The sequence below is a fragment of the Mirounga leonina genome, unplaced genomic scaffold, assembly GCF_011800145.1.
Source record: "Mirounga leonina isolate KUSES-001 unplaced genomic scaffold, KU_Mleo_1.0 Mir_173, whole genome shotgun sequence".
NCBI lineage: Eukaryota > Metazoa > Chordata > Mammalia > Carnivora > Phocidae > Mirounga > Mirounga leonina.
The window spans coordinates 24,605,567-24,625,838 of record NW_023270447.1 but is presented as its reverse complement, the minus strand read 5'-3'; the positions used below and the strand labels follow the sequence as shown (position 1 = coordinate 24,625,838).

The window sequence follows — 20,272 nt, the reverse complement described above, 5'->3', positions numbered from 1 at the left end:
AGAAACTGGCAGGGGTGGAATTTGAACTCAGCACTTCATTATTTCCTCCTTTGTGGATCCCCTTCCCCATCCGCACGATGTTTTCCCCTTCCTTTAACTCTCCTGATTTTTTTTACAGTAAGAGGCCTTTCCAGGAGACAAGAAGGCTGCCACCTTCACTTCCACAATGTTCTTTAAGAGCCTCAGACAGAATCCCCAGCCTGAAAAATACCATCTCCATTGATCTGAAACAGAAACTGAAGCATCACTTTTAGAAATGGCTCCTGTGTCTGGAAAACTTTTTATTCCTTAAAATTTCCTACTGAAATACAAAGACCCCATAAAGGAGTGACTTCCTAAGCCCATAAACTAATATAACCTACTTCCAACAGTTATCCCTTCTAAAAAAAAAAAAAATCCTGTAGAAATGAAATGTAGGTTTGCAATAAGGAATGAGGTTAGAGCAAGCAGTGGGAATCCTTGAGTGGGGATAAAGAGAAAGTCAATGAGAACCAAAGGCAAATTTTACCTATTTTATCTTTTCCTATACAGCTGGCCTTTATCACCAACATCCAAGTAAGACAATAAGACATTGGCTCCTCCAATGGTCTTAGGCATAAAAGGATTCCCGGATGCAATGTTGTTGCATAGTAGTTGAGTTGAGGCCTTGGGACTCAAGATTTCCTGACTTCAAATCTTGGTGCTTTCTGTGCCTCTCCTCCCCTATTTATGAACACTATTCCCCTCAGAAAATATTTAATCCGTCTCTAACTTGAGTTTCTCATCTTGAAAATGGAGATGATCACCATAGCTATTTCCTATAATTGATAGATGTCTGAGATAATATCTGTAAAGTACTTATTAGAATGGCTGCCCCACAGAAAATGCTTTCTAAAAGTTATCATGGTTTTGCAATAATTGACTTTTTCTTATCAACTCTAACTACCTGTGAATGTTTCCCATGTTTCACAAAGGCTCACTGGGTTCTGAAAACTACTTCTGACATGCCATCTCTATCTACCTCCAACCCTGTGATGAGATTTATTGATCTCTGAGGAGTGTCAGTTCTGCTAGGCAAATTTTAAATGATCTATTTTCTTGCTAGAATCTGAAAAGGAAGAAAAAAGTTGAATTTTCTAATGTGTTCTGGCCTCAGTTTCACATAGAATAAAATGTTTTATGTTCCCAAAGACAATTAACCATTGCCACAGTTTTGGCAGAACACAAACCATCTACTCTGGTGCACTCATCATTCTATGAAGAAACAACAACAACAAAAAAACCCTATTCTCTTTTAATGTGAAAAATTTTTCTTCCTTGGCACACAGTAGACACTCTGGATGAAATCAAAGAGCTTATTTTATCTTCTCTGTTGGCGGTGCCCCAGTTTTCTGAACACTGGTACGAACCTGAGCCTTTCAAATTCATGGACCCATCAACTAAAAATATGTTGCCTCACACAGGCTAAAAACAATTCCAATTTATACTAACAGAATTAATTCAACCAAAAGGACTGTCCTTTTCTAGGTTACTTGTCATGAAACCACTTAATCAGCTTTTTTTTTCTTTTTCTTTTGCCATGGTTATAGAGTAATGCAAAAGAAGATTTTTCACATTTTACTTTGCTAGAACATAATCTTTGCTAGCTTTTAGTGTCCTCCTACACACTTAACAGATTGTGGTTTATCTCTCAAAGAAGCATACATCCTACCCCTTAGCTCTCTAAGGGAAAGAAACTCACTGCAAATTAATAGAAAATAAGCCCAATTCCTTACCTACGCATCAGGTGTCACAAAGCACAAAGCTTTATTGAGCCAAGAAAAAAAAATCCTGTCATGAAGAGGATAATTGCTTCCATGTTTAACACCTCCAAAAAGGACACAAATAGCTAAAAGGAGGATATTTTAAAACTATATTAAATCATTCTAGTAGAAAAACCTCAAACTTGTGAAGTGCTAGAGAAAGTGAAGATTAAATATCATTTGTCTTTGAGAGTCCATTTCACTCGCGCAGGGAGAGTGCAAGGTACCTCCGTGCAACTCTGGATGGGGAAAGATGGCGTCAGCCAGGTGGAAGGAAGTTAACTGGGCTTTTGTACAACGAGGTTGTGATCAAGATGATTTTAAAAAACTTGTGTGTACTAAAAACTCATCTTTTGGAGAAACTGAAGAGTGTTTGTCGTGATATCAAAAAGGACATACACAGCCTTCTTGGCAATGGGCCGTCTCTGTCCTGAGTCTCCTACTTCCTCCCTCTCACTTCTTCTGCCTGCTGAGCCTCTGAAATTACTCTCCTCTAGGACTTCAGTTTCATCACCCCCCTTCCTTAAGACCACCTCCAAGGGTTCACTGGTCTCCATGTTAATAGATTTTTTTTTTTTACTTCCAGAAGACAGTATCTCTTAGTTGACATGTCTTCTCCATCTACCATTCCTCTACTTAGCTATGCTTTAGCTGAATTTTTATACTTACTGTCAGATTGGGAGGAATTTGATTCTTAAAGAGTTGTGAGTTATAAATCAAATACTGCAGAGGTCTGGGGGGCAATTTAGTCCAAATTAGTGACTCAACCATCTCAGCAACTTCAAGACTTGGCTACGCTTGTCGTTCAGGGAGACACATAAGAGAAAGAGTTTGTAGGATCCAGGTTCCTTAGAATGCCTGAACCAATGACTTGCATCACACGTGCAGAGCCTAGCTCTTCTCTCAGAGTTTGGCAAGTCACAAACATAACAGTTGTCATCCCTTTGGGTGAACAAATTTCTCTCTCTCTTCCAGATTCTCCCTTGTAACTAATAGACTTTGAAACAGGTAAAAGCACACTTAATGATGTAGCTTTCAAAGATCCACTAGGAAAATAGTGTAATGGGAGTTTTACAGCAATTCTAGGGCCTAAAATAGTGCTCGAGATTCAGTAGGCTTTCTATAAGTGTGTGTTCAATTGATAAGAAAGAATCCAGTCCATTAGTTACATATCCTGCTGGGAAGAGTCCCTATTGGGAGTTGCATGGCTGAATGTGTGATTAAGTGCATGTGTTTGAGTGGGCAGAATTCTCCCCAACTAGCTAGCCCCTCACCAAAAGCCTTACTTACAAGTTTGTAACAACAGTCTTTGCCATGTGAATTGGGGTATGGAGGGGCGGGGCTAGATACTGATTATTTTCTTCAGTTAAGCCTATGCAAGGGCATTTCTTATGATAATGCTTGTTCATTGACTTACCTCAAAATACCTGCAGTTTTAGCTCTTGGATAATAAGCAAATTAAGAATTAAACTTTGCTACCCTAAGATCATAGGTCCTTATTTTCCAAAGAGGGACAGAGTACAAATGTCATTTTTATGTACACAACACGGGCAAATACACATACTCATACACGCGTCCACACACATACTGCATACACTTAAGGCAACAGATCCCTCTTCCCCTACCCTGATCCCTGCCAGCCCTGCATGATATTCAGAGGGACGCTGGACTCTAGATGAGTCAAGCTGGGGCTTCTGGGAACACCACCATAACGACTGGAGTAGCCTGAAGTGTTGCGGCTTTCCGCAGAAAGAAAAAGCTTTCGCCTTATTATGGTGACTAGTTTTTCCATTCTGCAGCAACCAGGTGACTAGAATTCAGGCTGATGATAGCTTCCGGTAATTCCTGGAAAGAACAAGGGTGTAAAGAGCAGACGGTTTTCTTCTTATGATCAGCAGAGCCCTAAACTTGGCCACTCCATTTGCACCTCCAGGCCCTGCTAAAATATTCTTTTGGAAGTCACCAGTGACCCATTTGCCAAACTGCACATTCTTCAGTCTTCTTTCAATCCAAACTTCTGAACTTTCCCATGGCAAACACTGCTTGCTGTTTACTAAATCTGTTTCCTCTTCCTCCTGGGTACCTGGGCAGACTACATTTCCCAGCCTCCATTGCAGTTGGGTGTGGCTGTGTGATTGGGTTCTCTCCAGTAGAAGTGCTGTGCGCTAGTCTCAGGCCTGGTGTTATGCTTGAGGGGTTTTGCCTCCTCCTTTTGCTCCTCCAAGCTCTTTTCTTCTCCTGGTTGTCTGGTAAGGGGATCTGCTCTCAAGGTGACCCCAAAAAGTAAGGATTAAAAAATGTAAGGTTGCATCAACCTGGGTTCCTGAATAACTTCCTGGAGCAGAGCATCACCCGAACACACACACATACTGAACTGGACTTTTACAAAAAGCAGTGAGCTTCTTGTATGGAGCCACTATATATGAACCTGTGTGTTGTGTATCCTGTTATCCCAATATGGTCCCTGATTTCTTGAAATGTATTTTTCTTTAAATTCCATGACACCACTCTCTCCAATCTTCCTTCTCTCTCTCTGTCCTTTCTTCTGTCTGACTTTTCAGACTGCCCAACCCATAAATTGGGGAATTTCCCCCAGTCCTCTCACTTTCCTCCTCTCATTTCAAGTGTTTTCCTGAAATGGCTCCTTCTTGCCCACAGCATCACCCACCGTCAGTCTGTTGATGGTCTCCAAATCTACCTCGATCCCTTATTCGTCTCATTCACCAGCTTCCCCCTGAACACTTTTTAATCATATGTGTTCTCCTCAGTCAGTTCCTGCGAGCCCCCAGCTTTAGGGCAACTTTAACCTCTCCTTCTCTGTACCTTCCACCCCTACCCAACCCCTCACACCCATTCAGTACCCTTCAGAAATGCCTCACATAATGCCCTCTCCATCTCCACTTCTCACTGCCTGAGATCCGACTCCATCATTTCTCCATCTCTGCAACAAGGTCCCAAATTTCTCACTACTGCCTGTTTCCTCCAGGCAGTGCACAGTAACCTTGGTCAGAATTACTGAATGGTACACACATGCACACACACACAAAGACCTTTCCTGGGTCTCTATGGCCATCCTAAATAATAATACTAGTAGCTTTCATTTAAGGAGTGTTTCCTATGTGCCAGGTACTGTGCTAAAATGCTTTATATTAATATTTATCTTCTTTAATTCTCTGGGCCATTCAGGTGAACACTGTTATCATCATCTCACAAATGAAAACCAATGAGGCAGCATGAGTAACTTTCTCATAGTCACAAAGCTATTAAGTAGTGGAGCTCAGATTCAAATACAGTGTAGTTGGATTCCAACAGCTATGGCTTTACCACCATGCACAACTGCCTCCAATTTGACCAGTCTTGCTGGCATGCTACACGAGGCCCTTCCAAATCCAGCCCAAATCAATCTCTTGATTTTCATCTCAGCTCTTTACATTCTAAGAACTAGACCCTTTAAACTTGCTACTATTCCTCAAATGCTTTGCCCTTTAAACAAAAATTACTTGCCCAGGATGGTGGTCAGCAGAAGGCAGATGTCCAAGATATTTTAGTTTTCCTCTTCCACTCCTGCATAGGTCCTACCCACGTACATTCTATTTCTCCCACCTGTGATTTTCTTTCCCCTTCTATGCCCAGCACATCCTGAATCATTTTTCAAAAGTCAATTGGAATATTTCCTCCTCCCCTGTCAAGCCTTCCAGACTACCCTGGGAAGAGTTAGGTTTTTGCACCTCTTTGCCTCCCTCGCATAACTTTGATTCCTTCATTGTGATTTTTAGCCCCTGATATTGCAATAAATCTTTCTATAAGTCTATCTCCTGCTATTCATCTACTATAAACTCACTAGAGCCAAGCAATGTCTTTTTCACCTCTGAATTTACAGCCCTAGGATACATAAAAAGTCCTCAAAATCCAATTGTTGAATGAATAGTATTTCAATGAATGACATAAGCATATTTCAGTCATGTTCTCATTTTTTAGTTAGCTCTCCCCAAATCTAATTCTAGCCCCTACTATTATTTTACATACTTGAAAGTCAAAAGAGGGATATTCTAAATATTGCAAAATCACTTATGATTTGGTTTAGAGCTGTGCTAATCAATATGGTAGCTGCTAGCCCCACGTGGCTCTTAAGCACTTGGAATATGGGAAGTGTGAACTGCGATGGCCTGTAAATATAAAATACACACAGGATTTCAAAGACTTAAGTTTTTAAAAAGAATGTGAAATATTTCATTAGTAATTGATATTTATAACATATATAAGGGGCACTGTGGATATATTGGATTAAATAAAATATATTATTAAAATTAATTTCTTTTTTCTTTTCTAATGTGACTACTAGAAAATTTTAATATTACGTATGTAGCTTGCATTATATTTCTGCTGGACAATGCCAGTTCAGAGTTTATAATTTTATGAGGCTAGTCAGTGTGGTCTGGGTAAGAAAACACTGGCTTGGGGAGGCAGGAAACATTTCTTTCTCTTTCTCTCCCAAAATCACATACAAAAGGAAAGAAGGAAGGAAGGAAGGAAGGAAGGAAGGAAGAATGGAATGGAGGGAGGGAGGGAGGAAGGAAGGAAGAAAGGAAGGAAGGAAGGAAAGAAAGTTACATTTCAACTAACTCATAGCTCAGTCAGCAAGTCAATATGTCACATGGCTAAGCATTTGGGGGATTAAAAAATCATTATCTTTTCAACTTAATTTAACAACTAGTTATTCAGTCTCCTTTATAGGACAATAATTACACAACTGTTAATTAAACACTGAGAAGGCTCTGGCTGTTCCTGGAATTTAATACAGATAGCGAAAATTATTAAATCACAGCTAATACAATAGAACTTTCTAAGGGAAGGTGTTATCCAATAGAACTCCAACGGGACTTATATTTTATTAACTTTATAATATTTCTGACATTTCTGAGATGCTACCTCCAATTCTTACTGAAGAGAGCTAGAGAAGAAAGAGAAGGAGATACAGCAAAGGAAAGGAAGGGAAGGAGAGGAGAGGAGAGGAGAGAAAAGGGAGAGGAGACGAAAGCGAAGAATAATTGAAAAGGGAGAAAGTTCAGAGTTCATGTTCTCAATTTATGATGATCATGAAGTTTTTTTTTTTTTAAGATTTTATTTATTTATTTGACAGAGAGAGAGATAGTGAGAGCAGGAACACAGGCAGGGGGAGTGGGAGAGGGAGAAGCAGGCTTCCCGCGGAGCAGGGAGCCCGATGCGGGGCTCGATCCCAGGACCCCGGGATCATGACCTGAGCCGAAGGCAGACGCCTAACGACTGAGCCACTCAGGTGCCCCGAAAGTTTATTTTTTATTAAGATAGAGACCTATCTACCACGTTTGGCTCCATGGTTCTTGGAGGTCCTCTACTCTAACTCATAGCCAATTATTAAACTCTGCTCTGACCATCTCAATCAAGCAGTGGGAGACAAGCTTTGGGAATTTTGACATTTGCTAAGTTCAATCATCAGTACTAACAAGGTCCATATTGTAATTATGTTCCTCAGTTAAGTTTTAAATTTCTTTGTAAATAGAAAGAATGATATAATTGTCATTGCTATTTAAATGCGGTTCATTCTATAGTAATTATGATAATATCAGTGGTCTCATTATGAAAATAAAATGTCAGGGAAACTCGATTGTTATTTACTGGCTCTTTCCTATAAAGATTGTTATAATTATAGCATGGTGTGGTACAAAAAGTACTGGCCAGAAAATTCAGAGATTTGGGGTTTTGTCAGTCTGGACCTTTTTTTTCCCTCACCTCAGAATCAGGTGATAAAAATGATCTACTTCATTCAACCCCTAGATTTGTTGCAAAATGTATTACTTCATTTTTACACTAGGATAAAAAGTAGATAGTTTTAAAATGTACTCCAGAGTCACAATGCTCATTTCCATCTCAGATTTAAATGCCTTCAAAATTCTCTACAGTTTTCCTCAATGCTAATAAACAGAATTGTTTAGAAGAATAAAATACTGAAATTGCTATTGCAGAATCAAAACATGAAAAATATTTTCTCACCAGCCCTCATCTGTTCAACCTCACAGAAGTGCGTTCCAGTGGGAGTGTGAATAAATGCATGGACATGCTTAACTCCATTCTGAAAATTAGAAAAAAAAATTGTTTCCAGTAAAATTTCAGCATATGTCATAAAGCCAATTTCTTTAATTAAGCTGAGAGCACAAATAACTGAGGTAACCTTTTCAAAACGCTTCCAAGGGACTTCTTCCACATAGACTTGAGCTCGGATGACATGGTTGAAAGAAGAAAGAAAATGCTCACAGATGTTCATTGCAAAAGTTTCTATGCTTTTGATCTGTAAAAGGAAACAAAATGCTAGTGACCAGAAACAACTGCCTCATTTAAAAATAATTTTTAAATACCCATGGAGTTCTCTTCCCTGTTCAAATGTTTTTTAGAATCAGAGAAATATAGATTTTGAAAGACTCTGGAGAGGTGAATTGGTCCTTATCTCGATTTTTCACAAGGTCTCCTAAATGTAGTTAATAGATCACCATTACCAGGTGAGACTATCCTGTTTTTAAAAGAAACCTGTTTTGCAGGAAGAAATGTGTCAGTGGATGAGCAAAATGAAACTTAACATTTAGATTCTCCTTACGGTGAGCTCAGTCATCACCCACACCAACTACAGTACCACGGTATACTCCAAAACGCTCTGGTGTCTTTATGACATTGGCCAATGGGCCTCCCAGTCTCCCAAGGAAAAACATTAATGTAGGACCACTTCTGCTTTTTTGCTTTGCAAACAGGCCTTCTATGGACCATCCCCAGCTCTCCACCCCATAAAGCAGCTCCCTACTTTCATACAAATTCTTCGTAATAATCTTTAGACAATGGGTTATGGTCTTAGCACAGTCTACAGACGATTTATGTCTGCGCCTAAGGTGGACTATTTGTATAGGTTTCCCCAGAATAGTTCTGTTTTATGCCTCTTTAGCATCTTATTTCACTCTCAGGAGTGTCCTAGTTTAGAAAACAAAAATACTAACTCAAAAAGATGTATGCTCATTGCAGCATTATTTCCAATAGCTAAAATATGGAAACAATTTAAGTGTCCATCAGTGGATAAATGGATAAAGAAAATGTGGTGTGTATATACATATATATTTATTTATTTATATTTATGGTTTATATTTATTATTTATACCATATTTGTATGGTATATATATGGTGTATATTTTATATATATATAATAGAATATTATTCAGCTGTAAAAAATGAAATCTTTGTATTTGTGATAACATAGATCATAGATGAACCTTGATGGCATTATGCTAAGTGAAATAAGTCAGGAAAAAACAAATACCATATGTTCTCACTTATATGTGGAATCTAAACAAAACAAAAACAAACAGAAAAAAATCAAGCTCATAGATATAGATAACAGAATCCTGTTTGCCAGGGGAGAGGGGGTGAGCAAAATGGGTGAAGAGAGTCAAAAAGTACAACCTTCCAGTTATAAAATAAGTAAGTCATGGGGATATAATGAACAGCACAGCAAATACAGTTAATAATACTGTATTGCCTATTTGAAAGTAGCTAAGAGAATAAATCTTAAAAGTTCTCATCTCAAGAAATAAACATTTATTTCACCATATATACAACTATCAAATCATTATGTGGTACACTTGAAACTAATATAAAGTTTTATGCCAATTATACCTCAATTTAAAAAAAAATCAAAAGAGAAAAGTGTCTTGGTTTGGATAAGAAATTATATGGTCATTCTATATAGAATGAATAAATTCTAGCTGTTTTTAATATCCAGGTCCATTCCATCACTTTTCTGCATCTCTCACACAGTGCAGGAAATACAGGCATCTGTGTTACCTGGCCCTCTTCTATAGCTCAGGAAGAAAGCCTATTTTCAATTTAATTTTTCAAGAGAGCACTGCCTTTGTCCATAGTCATGTTTGTTTTTTTTTTATTATGTTATGTTAGTCACCATGCAGTACATCATTAGTTTTTGATGTAGTGCTCCGTGATTCATTGTTTGTGTCCATAGCCATGTTTATGCTTGCTGGGCCACTCTGATTAGCAAGAGAAAGGTTCAGCAGGGAGGAAGGCCTTGCAGAAATTATATTTCAATTAATCTGCTCGTTTCATGCATTCTGAGTGTGGATTCATGCAAAAGCATGAGAACAGAAGTTTTCCAGTTTTCCAGTTTTAGACTTCTTAGCAAATAGGAAAATTATCTTGCTGAGCGAAATAAATCAATCAGAGAAAGACATGTATCATATGATCTCACTGATATGAGGAATTCTTAATCTCAGGAAACAAACTGAGTGTTGCTGGAGTGGTGGGGGGTTGGAGGGATGGGGTGGCTGGGTGATAGACAATGGGAGGGTATGTGCTATGGTGAGCACTGTGAATTGTGCAAGACTGATGAATCACAGACCTGTACCCCTGAAACAAATAATACATTATATGTTAAAAAAAAAAAAAGAAGATAGTAGGAAGGCAAAAATGAAGAGGGGAAATCAGAGGGGGAGACGAACCATGAGAGACTATGGACTCCAAGAAACAAACTGAGGGTTCTAGAGGGGAGGGGGGTGGGGGATGGGTTAGCCTGGTGGTGGGTATTGAGGAGGGCACATTCTGCATGGAGCACTGGGTGTTATATGCAAACAATGAATCATGGAACACTACATCAAAAACTAATGATGTAATGTATGGTGATTAACATAACATAATAAAATATAAATAAATAAATAAATAAATAAATAAATAAATAAATAAATAACATCTGCATGCTGTGCAAAAAAAAAAAGAGAGAGAGAGAGAGAAATTATCTTGAGTTGCCCAGAAATCTGCTAGTGCTCCAACACAGCTTCACTCACACTTAAAGAAAGTAGAAGATGAAGTGTTAAAATAGCAGATTCTATCAGCTCTAAGACCCTTTTGAAGAGTACACTTACCACAATATACAGATACTAAGTGGTCATGGAGTTGGGAAAATTAGGAAGACATTAAAAGTTGGGCAGATATATTTCAAAATATATCTTATACTCAAGATTCTCTTCTGTAGTAACACCAGGAAGAGAAATGGTACTTTTTTCTATAAATGTACACCATTCTAAATTAGCTAGAGGAATCAAAGAAATGTATGACAAAAATGTATAAAATCCTCTTCTGAAATTCTCCGGGACCTTGATTTGCCAATGATCCTAATTAAGAGAGAACATGTAAATTTGTCAGGTAGGATTCTCTTCCTAAAAGATGTAGTAAGTTGAGAACCAAAAAAGAGAAGTGAGGTTAAGATGAAGAAAAAGAAAAAAGAAAAAAAAAAGCTTTTCTGTAAGGCTGAGAATTTTAGAATAGAAATTTTAAAAATTAGTGGCTTAAATGTAAAAATAGGATTAAAAAAATAAAGGGAACTTGCAGCAAGCAAATAATACCCTCAAGTTATATAGTACAATGAGTTCTGCATCAAGAGAGGCAGCGTCTAAGAAGAGTGACACCTACCCCTTTAAACTTTGCCAAGACATGAACCGTGTTCTTGATGGTGTCTGTGGGGATGATGTCTGAATTATCTCCATGCACGTAATCTTTTTTGGAGCTCAGAGTAAGTTGCACTGAAGTTGCCACTTCTTTAATGTTGTGGTATTTTCCATCTCGCTGAATATGAAGAACTCTTACCATATCCTTCCCATAGCCAGTTCGGACGAACTCCACCTCATCATTCTACAACAAAAACACAGTCCTCTTATTAAAGAAACCTAAACGAAAGCAAAAAGTCAACTCCAAGCTCTTCAAGCCTTGATTGAATCACATAATTATAAAAGGTGAGAGTTAAGAGTATTCATGAAAGCAAGACTATATCCGACCTTTGAAGAAAAATGGGAACTTTAACGGAGAAAAGAGAATTACGAGAAACAGTTGAAAATATATCCAGCTAGCCTGAAGACAGACAGGTAGAGGGCGTTCTTGATCACAATAACTAATGATAACAATAACAGTGTCTCCTGGACCGAACTATTTACTCTGTTTTATTTAATTCCTGCTAACTTAATCCTAGTAACTGCTCTATAAACTCGTATTACTCCCATTTTACAGAGGGAGAAACTGAGGTTCAAAGAGTTTAAGTGACCTGCTGTACTCCACATAGCTAGTGAAGGATAGAGCCAAGGATTCCTACTCAGATCTGTTGACTCCAGATTTTGTCCTCTGAACCACTATGTAGACTGCCCTTCCTCTATTAACATGTTTTGACTATGTTAACTGAAAATAATTATATCCTCTTTTTTATACTGACTGATATTCCGGAGAAAATGCCGTGTGATCAATAAAAACAATTTGAAAATTGCTTCTTCTACTTGCTGCTGGGAAGAAGAGTAATTAGTGACAGGGTCCAGATTACCTTCAGGAGGGCAAAGCCAGGGCCATCTGGCTGCAGGGACAGCTATGCTTTTAGCAAAGAGACACTTAATAAAAGCCTGGTGACTGATTGTTTAGTAGCCTTATCTGGAGCCGGAGCTCTCGCTAGCGAATGCATCCATCCCCACTGCTAGGATTCAGAAGAGTCGTCCCTGGGTTTTACTGGTGTTTGAGAGAAGAAACAGGAGGGAGCAGAGGGGCAGAAAACCCTATTTTAGTTAGCGTCAAAATTGAACATTAAAATGGTAATGAAAGCAAAGTGACAAAAATAAAAGTAAATCAGAAACAACATGCAGTGGGAGTCTGGGGAGGGTCACAAAGGAACCTCCCCTGCTAATGGCACACAGGCAATCTGCTGACAGCGGCCCCAAACTCTGCTTACGTAAAGCATCACCAGGTCCCCGGGGAGGAATCGTGAAGTGTGAGAGGCGGGCTTAAATCTCAGGGACAGAGCCTGCTAGGACATGCTGCTGATTCAAGGGACGACTCTTGGAGAGGTCCCTCAAAAGCCTCTGACCCAGTTTTGGAGGGACTCATCTTCAAGAACAGGATCAATAAGACAACGCAAAGAGCGCACTTAAAGGATCTTAATAAGAATGATAATACGGACAAGGAAAGAGTCACCGCTTGTGGTTGCAGGGGCTTTGGAATCAGACCAGGTCCAAATTCCGTCTTGCCATTTATAGCTCTGTGGTTGCAACAAATAATTTGTTGGCTCTGAGCCCTCAGTTTCCCCGGCTGTACAAACGGAGATAACCACCCTACTTGTAGGAGTTGCTGGTGAGTGTGAACATCCCGGCTCAGTTCCTAGTACCTCGCGGAGCCGTGAGGGCCACCCCAACTACAGTGGCCCCGTCAGGCCCGGCTGCGGGCACAGCAGTGGCAGGGATGGCAAGAGGGACTTTGAGTGAAGACACCAGTTTTTAGAGGAGAGAGCACTGCCGGCGGCAGTTGGAGGAAGACTCTGACGTGACTTTTGAGCCACAGGGATTCCACCAGGGGGAGGGAGGCACTTGGCTGGCCTGGGGCCCCTGGATGGCATGGATGAGGGGCCAGAACCAAAGGTCTCCAAGATCGTCCATCAGCTGCAAGACACAGCAGAACTCAACAAATGTGACCCCTCAGTCCTACGCCCTGCCACTAAATACCCAAGCTACAGTAGCTCAGTCTGCGAAAGCAAGTGGTTCCTACATGATACACAGAAAGATTCAATGACAGCCACCCTTTAGGTCCCCAACCCCACTCACCTCTCCAACTGCCTGTCTTGCCACAGCCTATTTAAACTCTGCTTCAGCTCTCCTGAGCTCATTGGGCTTGCCCAGGCTCTGCATGCTTTCTCTGCCTGTAGGCCTTTGAATATGCTATTCCTTCTTCCTTGGGCACCTTTTCTCTTCCTTCCGCCCAACTACCAACCCCTTCACCTGCCGAACTTCTTCTAGTCACCCTTCAGGTCTCAGATGCCACTTTTTCAGGGCTGGAGTAGGTACCTCTTCTATGTGCTCTGGAAAGAGTTACTGCCTTAGCAGAGCCTTTATCAAATTATGTTGCAATTGCCTCATCATATGTCTGATTTGTTAAAAAATGGGCGACTATGGAAGCAGGAACCATTCTATCTTAGTCATCATGGCAACCCCAGTGCTCAGCGCAGTGCCTAGTACATAAATAGGTGCTTAACAAATATGGCATGGCTGAATGAATGGTGCACCATCACCTCCACTTCTTGTGTGGTGACATGGAATAGTTAATGAAAATACCCCAAAGATTTCAATACAGAATCGCCATGTCAGCTCAAACCCTGAGCAGGAAGTTCCTCTTCCTGGGAAAGTGGGGAAGGCACCATCAGCTCTCTGATCGCCACAGCCCAGAGATCACAGGCACAGCCGACTGGAGAAAAAAGGCCTGGGAAGGGCAGAACTGAGTGTAGAGAGAGTCAGGGACGCAGCACAAAGTGCTCACGTTGCTAATAAGACCGAGCACTCCACACAGCGCAGCCATCATGGAGTTCCTGCATGACACGTGCAGGAGAGGTCAGCCTTCCTCAGCAAGCCCCCGACCAGGCCTTGGCACCAGAGCAAAGCTTGAGTAATCACATTTACTGGGTAATAAGTGAGAACAAAAAGGACATAACCATCTGAGGACGGAGCAGAATGGAACAACAGAGGTGTGGGATGCCCGAGAGTCTCTCGGCAGGACCTGACAGAACGGATAACGGGTCCAGACCAGAAATGAGGCTGTTCTCCTCAGTAAGACTTCCCCCAGTTCTGCAGGCAGAGAAATCAAAAATAGGTGCCAGAACCCTATGGTGTAGAAAGCACAGTGTGGTGCGGAGATCTGTGTCCAAGATAACTGCACAAGAAGATAGGAAGGTGGCTGTCATGTGGAGGGTGGGCAGGTGGCTGAGAGGATGGGCTCTGGGCTCTGGAATCAGGCAGCATAGGGGGTGAACCTTTGTTCTGCCACCTATTAGCTCTGCACGTGGAGGCGAATTTCTCCCATCTATAGAATGGGAATAATGGTAGTGCCCACCTCTCAGGACTGCTGTGAGGATTCTGTGGGAAAAACCACAAAGCACTCAGAAAAGGGCCTGGCAAATAGTGAGTGTTCAATAAATGTTAGCCATAATTATCATTGATAAATAATAACTACATGTCAAATTTTATATCAAAGAGTTCCAATTACTGTTAAAGATAAATACCCAGATTACATGCCAATCCAGAAAGACTGCTGCTATGACAAGGCCTACTTCTGCCTTCATACTTTGGTTGTGTGGCTTCCTCAGGCTTGTGTGACTTCAGGAAACAAAGTTACAAAAGGAAACTCAATTTCCTAGAGTAATACTCTGGATGAAACATCAGACCGAGTAAATTTTTACCTGGCTCTACACAAGGAAAATCCCCATTTCTTAGACATGTCTTGAAAGATAAGAGGATAGAAATCATTACTTACCTGCAAGTAATGTTGGAAAGAACTCTCTGAGATTGTAAATTAATCTTATTTTTCACTTCTGTAATGAGATAGTGAGCATTCTCTTATTTGCAGACCATACTGAAAATGATGAAGGCCGTCACTACAGGTCTAGGGGTCCTTAGCCTGGAGTCTGTTAACCCTAGAAGGCCCAGTGGTTGGATTTGAGGTAGAAAATATTAAGAAAGGGGGCGCCTGGGTGGCTCAGTTGGTTAAGCGACTGCCTTCGGCTCAGGTCACGATCCTGGAGTCCCGGGATCGAGTCCCGCATCGGGCTCCCTGCTCGGCGGGGAGTCTGCTTCTCCCTCTGACCCTCCTCCCTCTCATGCTCTCTGTCTTTCATTCTCTCTCTCTCAAATAAATAAATAAAATCTTAAAAAAAAAATTAAGAAAGATTTTAAAAAAAAAACCTTTTTTAAATTTAAAAATAACTCACATTTTCTCTTCAGTCTTAGAAGAGCTTCTGTAAGCCTCATCTCTTCCCTCCATAACAGAGGCAAATACAAAAAGGCTAGCTATTTAGGACCCAACACAGGTATAAAAATCAACTCAGTTGCAGTGCACCATGATGGAAGAACTGTTCATGGAGACAGGCCTCTCTTTCTGTCTTTGGAATGTTCTGGAGAAGTTCTTCCAATTCTGTGCCCAGGTTTTTCCTTTGCCTATTTTCTTGGGTATTCATGAACAAAAAGATTTCAGAGAAAGATGCTGAACTAATACGAGAAAAAGGAGTACTCATCTGAACAATCTTAATATCACTTTGGCAGATCTTAACAATACATAAGGATAAGAACAATAATGGTGAATCATAACCTTAGAAGCAGCTGGTATTTCTTTTCATTTCTTTTCTTTTTTTTTTTTTTTTTGGCTGCCTAGGATCTACTAAATGTCAGATGGGAAAATATTGATATCTAGTAGAAAATGTCATGTTGCTTTAGGCTGTAGAGTGGCTTATTTTTGCTATCAAGGAGGGCTATGCCCTGAGTTATGTTCAAAGTGTGACTCTAAAGGGATTTTTCAAGCAGATGCTTCAAAAACAGTCTAACAAGTCATATGCATAAATATGGTAGAAGGAAGGTGACCTGTCAGCTAACGAAGATTCTATTTACCGGTGCTCAGTGATTTTCAAACTTCCGCCTATTACTAAGGAAGAGAAAATTCAGTCACTAAATGTCAGGGGAAATGCTAATTTTCTTGCCAACCTCTCCATGGCGCCAGTAGCCTTAGGGCTGGGGACTGGAACAAGGCCCTCAGCAGCTTTCTAGCATTGGGGGCTGGAAACGCCACAACAAAGAATTGATGGAGACCTCCAAGAACTCGGTGGGAAGAAAATGTCACTGAAACGCGTACACTGAAAGATACCTCTTTCCAAATGTGTAAGTCTTGAGAATAAAAACAACAGTAGTAACCATTTAGTGAGGGTTTCATCTGTGTCAGGAACTGGGCATGTATTATTCCCTCTGATCCTTTACCAGGACCCTGTGAAGTAGGTATTTTTAATCCAAGTTTGACCAAGGGAGATACTAGGGGTTCAGTGTCCTGCCAAGGTCACAAAATTACTTGGTGACAGAAGGCAGGAGGAGAACCCCGCCCATTTGCCCCTGAATAACAGGCTCTTTCCCACTACAGGCAGAGTCCTGATCCCCCCTGGACGGCCAGCCCACTCTTTAGGGAGAGAAAGGATATAGACGGAGGGAAACGGCCATGCAAACTTGAGTTTCTATACCATTTTTTAAATTCCATTCATTGGAATCTACATTATCTTATCTATTCCTCCCCAAACCCCTGCAATTGAAGAGGAAAAATCCCTATTTTAAAAGAAACTACATCAGGGATGTAAAGTGAGCTGCCCAAAGCTATAGGGCTACCAGGGAGACCCAGGCCGTGACAGAGCCCTGCTAAGACTGAAAAGCTGTATTCTGCTTACACTGGACCAAGCAGAACTTATCAACCCCCAGAGAGACCCCAGTCCAAGCCATCACTTTTTTCTAGAACTTAAGTCATTGGTTTAAATTGCAGGGGAATTCTCTGCTCTGATCGATTCTGTGTGTATGGCTAGGATGTTTAAATAGTGAAGTAAGGGGAGAATGAAAAGCTCATTGCCCTTGGGGGCAGGATGAAAATTCAGCTTCGAGTCTTCAGTAACAGGCACTCCATTTGAGTCAAACATTGACTTTTATCTGGGCAAGGACGACTGTAAACATGAGTGATGTAGGTTTATTTGTGGTCATTAAACCCGTATCACCAAAAGACTGTTTTTAGTCCATCAGCAAAGATAAAGATGTAACAGTGTCACAGAAGAACAGGAAACAAGGAGGGAAGGAACCAGCATTTAATAAGCATTCGTCATGTGCCAGATGCTGTGCACACAGCCCCTCACTGAATCCTGAGAGCACTCTCTGAAAGCACAGATCATGAGCCTCACCTCGAGGGAAGGAAGCTGACAGTGTTGAGGTTAAATAGTTTGGTCAAAACCACATGGCTGTTGTGGGGGCGCTTGGCTGGCTCAGTTGGTGGAGCACGCAAGTCTTGATCTAGGGGTTGTGAGTTCGAGCCCCATGTTGGGTATGGAGATTACTTAAACATAAAATCTTAAAAAAAAAAAAAAAAAAGCCAAAACCACAAGGCTTTTTTTTTTTTTTTTTAAGATTTTTTATTTATTTGACACAGAGAGAGAGGGGGAGAAAGGGGGAGAGAAAGTACAAGCAGGGGGAGGGGCAGAAGGAGAAGCAGGCTCCCCGCTGAGCAAGGAGCCTGATGCAGGACCCTGGGATCACAACCTGAGCCGAAGGCAGATGCTCAACCAACTGAGCCACCCAGGTGCCCCAAAAACCACAAGACTTTTGAGAGGCAGAGCCAGGCATGGAACCCAGGCCTGCCTGATTGTTTTCACTATACCCAGCTGCCTTTTTGACATAACATTATAAGTTCTTTAAAATTGGATTTTGCCTGCATACTCATTTTTATTTATCTGTTTAGATTTAATTCATTATAAATTCCACATAACCCCAGAATAGAAACCTCTGAAATCGTTTTCATTCAACCCATTCATTCATCTATATTTCTTTAGCTCCTTCTAGGTGATAAGCACCAGGGTAAGTGCTAGATATACAATAGCAAACCAGGCAGGCATTGTTCTGCCCTGATAGAGATTATACATTAGAAGTTTATACACTTCACACTAGAACAAACCTTTTCAGTAAAAAATCAAAAAGTTCATATTTTAGGCTTTGCAGACCATATAGTCTCTGTTGCAACTACTCAGCTCTGCCATCACAGTGTAAATAGTTATACATAATACATAAATGAATGGATGTTGCTGTGTTCTAATAAAACTTTATTTACAAAAACAGGCAGTGGGCCAGATTTGGCTTGAGGACCCCTGCTTTTGAGAAGAAGGCTCAGAAACATAACCAAGTAATTAGAACACATTGTGATAATTACTCCCACTGAAAAAAATACAGTGAACCCTGGGATACCTAAGCCAGATTGAGGGAGATCAAGGATGCTTCCAGGAGGGCCTGGCATCCACAAAGCTATGAATGATGAATAGGAATTGACAAAATAACATTTTCTGGCCTTCTTCCATTAATTCTACTTATGTTTTCCTTTAACAACATTTTTCATAAATAATTCTTTGTTTCACAAATACCTGTATCACGTTGCTTGTCTCATCAATTTTCATCAAAATAATTCCAGTCCCCCTCTTCCTCCCACAATAAGGATATCAACTTTTTCCTTCAGTCTGTCACATTCTAGATTTTACTCAGGACATCAACAGTCTTGTAAAAGTTTGAACACTAAATTAAACCTAAACAGATAAATTTTCTGGCATGTAAATCATACCTCAAAAGCTACTGAAAATAAAAAAAAATAAAGCCAGCAGCCTGACTTCCAGAAGTCCTCAAAGGATGACCAAATTTCAGTGAAGCCAGCATAGGCCAGGGTCTGGAGAAATCCAAGTTTATCTCAATCTCAAGAAATTTTCACAGATAAGGCTTCAAAGAATATGGACTCACAGCTGAAAATAAAAAAAGCACACAGGGTAGCGAGGTATCATGAGAGAGAGTTGCAGAAACAACAAACAGCAAAGACTTCAGATATTGGAATTATCAAACACAAAATATAAAATAACATATTTAATATTTTTACAGAAATAAAAAAAGAACTGAGCATATCTCTTTCTTGAGATAGAGTGTATCTTCTCTTGAGCAAAAAACAAGAGACCATAAAAAAGACCAAGTAAATCTGAAAATTTTGAAAAATATTTTGAAAAAAAAAAAACAATAGAACCTCTAGAAATGCATTACTAGGTGCATTAAGAAACAGATTAAACACAACTAAAGAAATATAATTAGTTATTTGGAAGAGATAGATTAAGTAACAGAATAATGTTGCCTAAGAGAGAATATGAGAACTGGAAGATAGATCCAAAGAAAGAATCGGGATTAATACAGACACACAGGAGACAGAGTATATGCAAGAGACATAAAATGCACTAGGATGATATGACAGAGCGAAAGTGGAAGAGGCACAATTTCAAGGAGATCAGGACTGAGATCTTCCAGAATTACTGGATGAATGAATGCAAACTTCCAACTATGAACTAAGAAGCCCATGACCAAGTGAAGAACTCTACCTTGTTCACTATACTCGGCTAAATTATAATGAAGGGGTTTTCTACTGTTTTTAGAGGTAATTGTACTGTGAAGGATCTGTGGTATTTTTGTCACCTTCTACTACTTGGGCTTCAAAAGTAGATATTGTGAAAACCATTCTATTCAGTTTGCATTTTCTCCATCCACCAAATTCAGTTTCCTTTCACATTACTTCACTGTTTTTAGCAAAAACCAGGACACACTGGAATCTAGTCTTTAGGGTAATGTTGACATCTCTGGAGCCCCTCAATGTCCAGTACAGGGTTTGATACCTAGTGATTGCATAAGAAAAGTCAGACTGACAATCAGCATGATCAAGTCAGCAACAACTGGAGATAAGAAAGCTTAACTGAAAGTTATATCTGAAAGAAAGTAACCTAACAGCATTTTTCCAGGCCTTGAAACAAAAGTGGATTTAGCAAATAGCATCCTAATACAGATGTCCCCCGGCCCAACCGCAGG

General features: G+C 40.2%; 1 protein-coding gene across 1 annotated transcript in view; it reads right to left on the bottom strand.

The window, feature by feature from the left end:
• The window catches only part of LOC118019225 (uricase), a 31,146-nt gene that overhangs the window by 9,615 nt on the left and 1,259 nt on the right, over positions 1–20,272 (bottom strand). The window contains exons 2-4 of the mRNA XM_035018159.1: positions 11,277–11,495; positions 7,990–8,106; positions 7,812–7,890 (exon numbers count right to left, since the gene is read on the bottom strand). Coding sequence (XP_034874050.1) covers positions 7,812–7,890; positions 7,990–8,106; positions 11,277–11,495 — 415 coding nt within the window. The remainder of the gene's footprint in view (positions 1–7,811; positions 7,891–7,989; positions 8,107–11,276; positions 11,496–20,272) is intronic.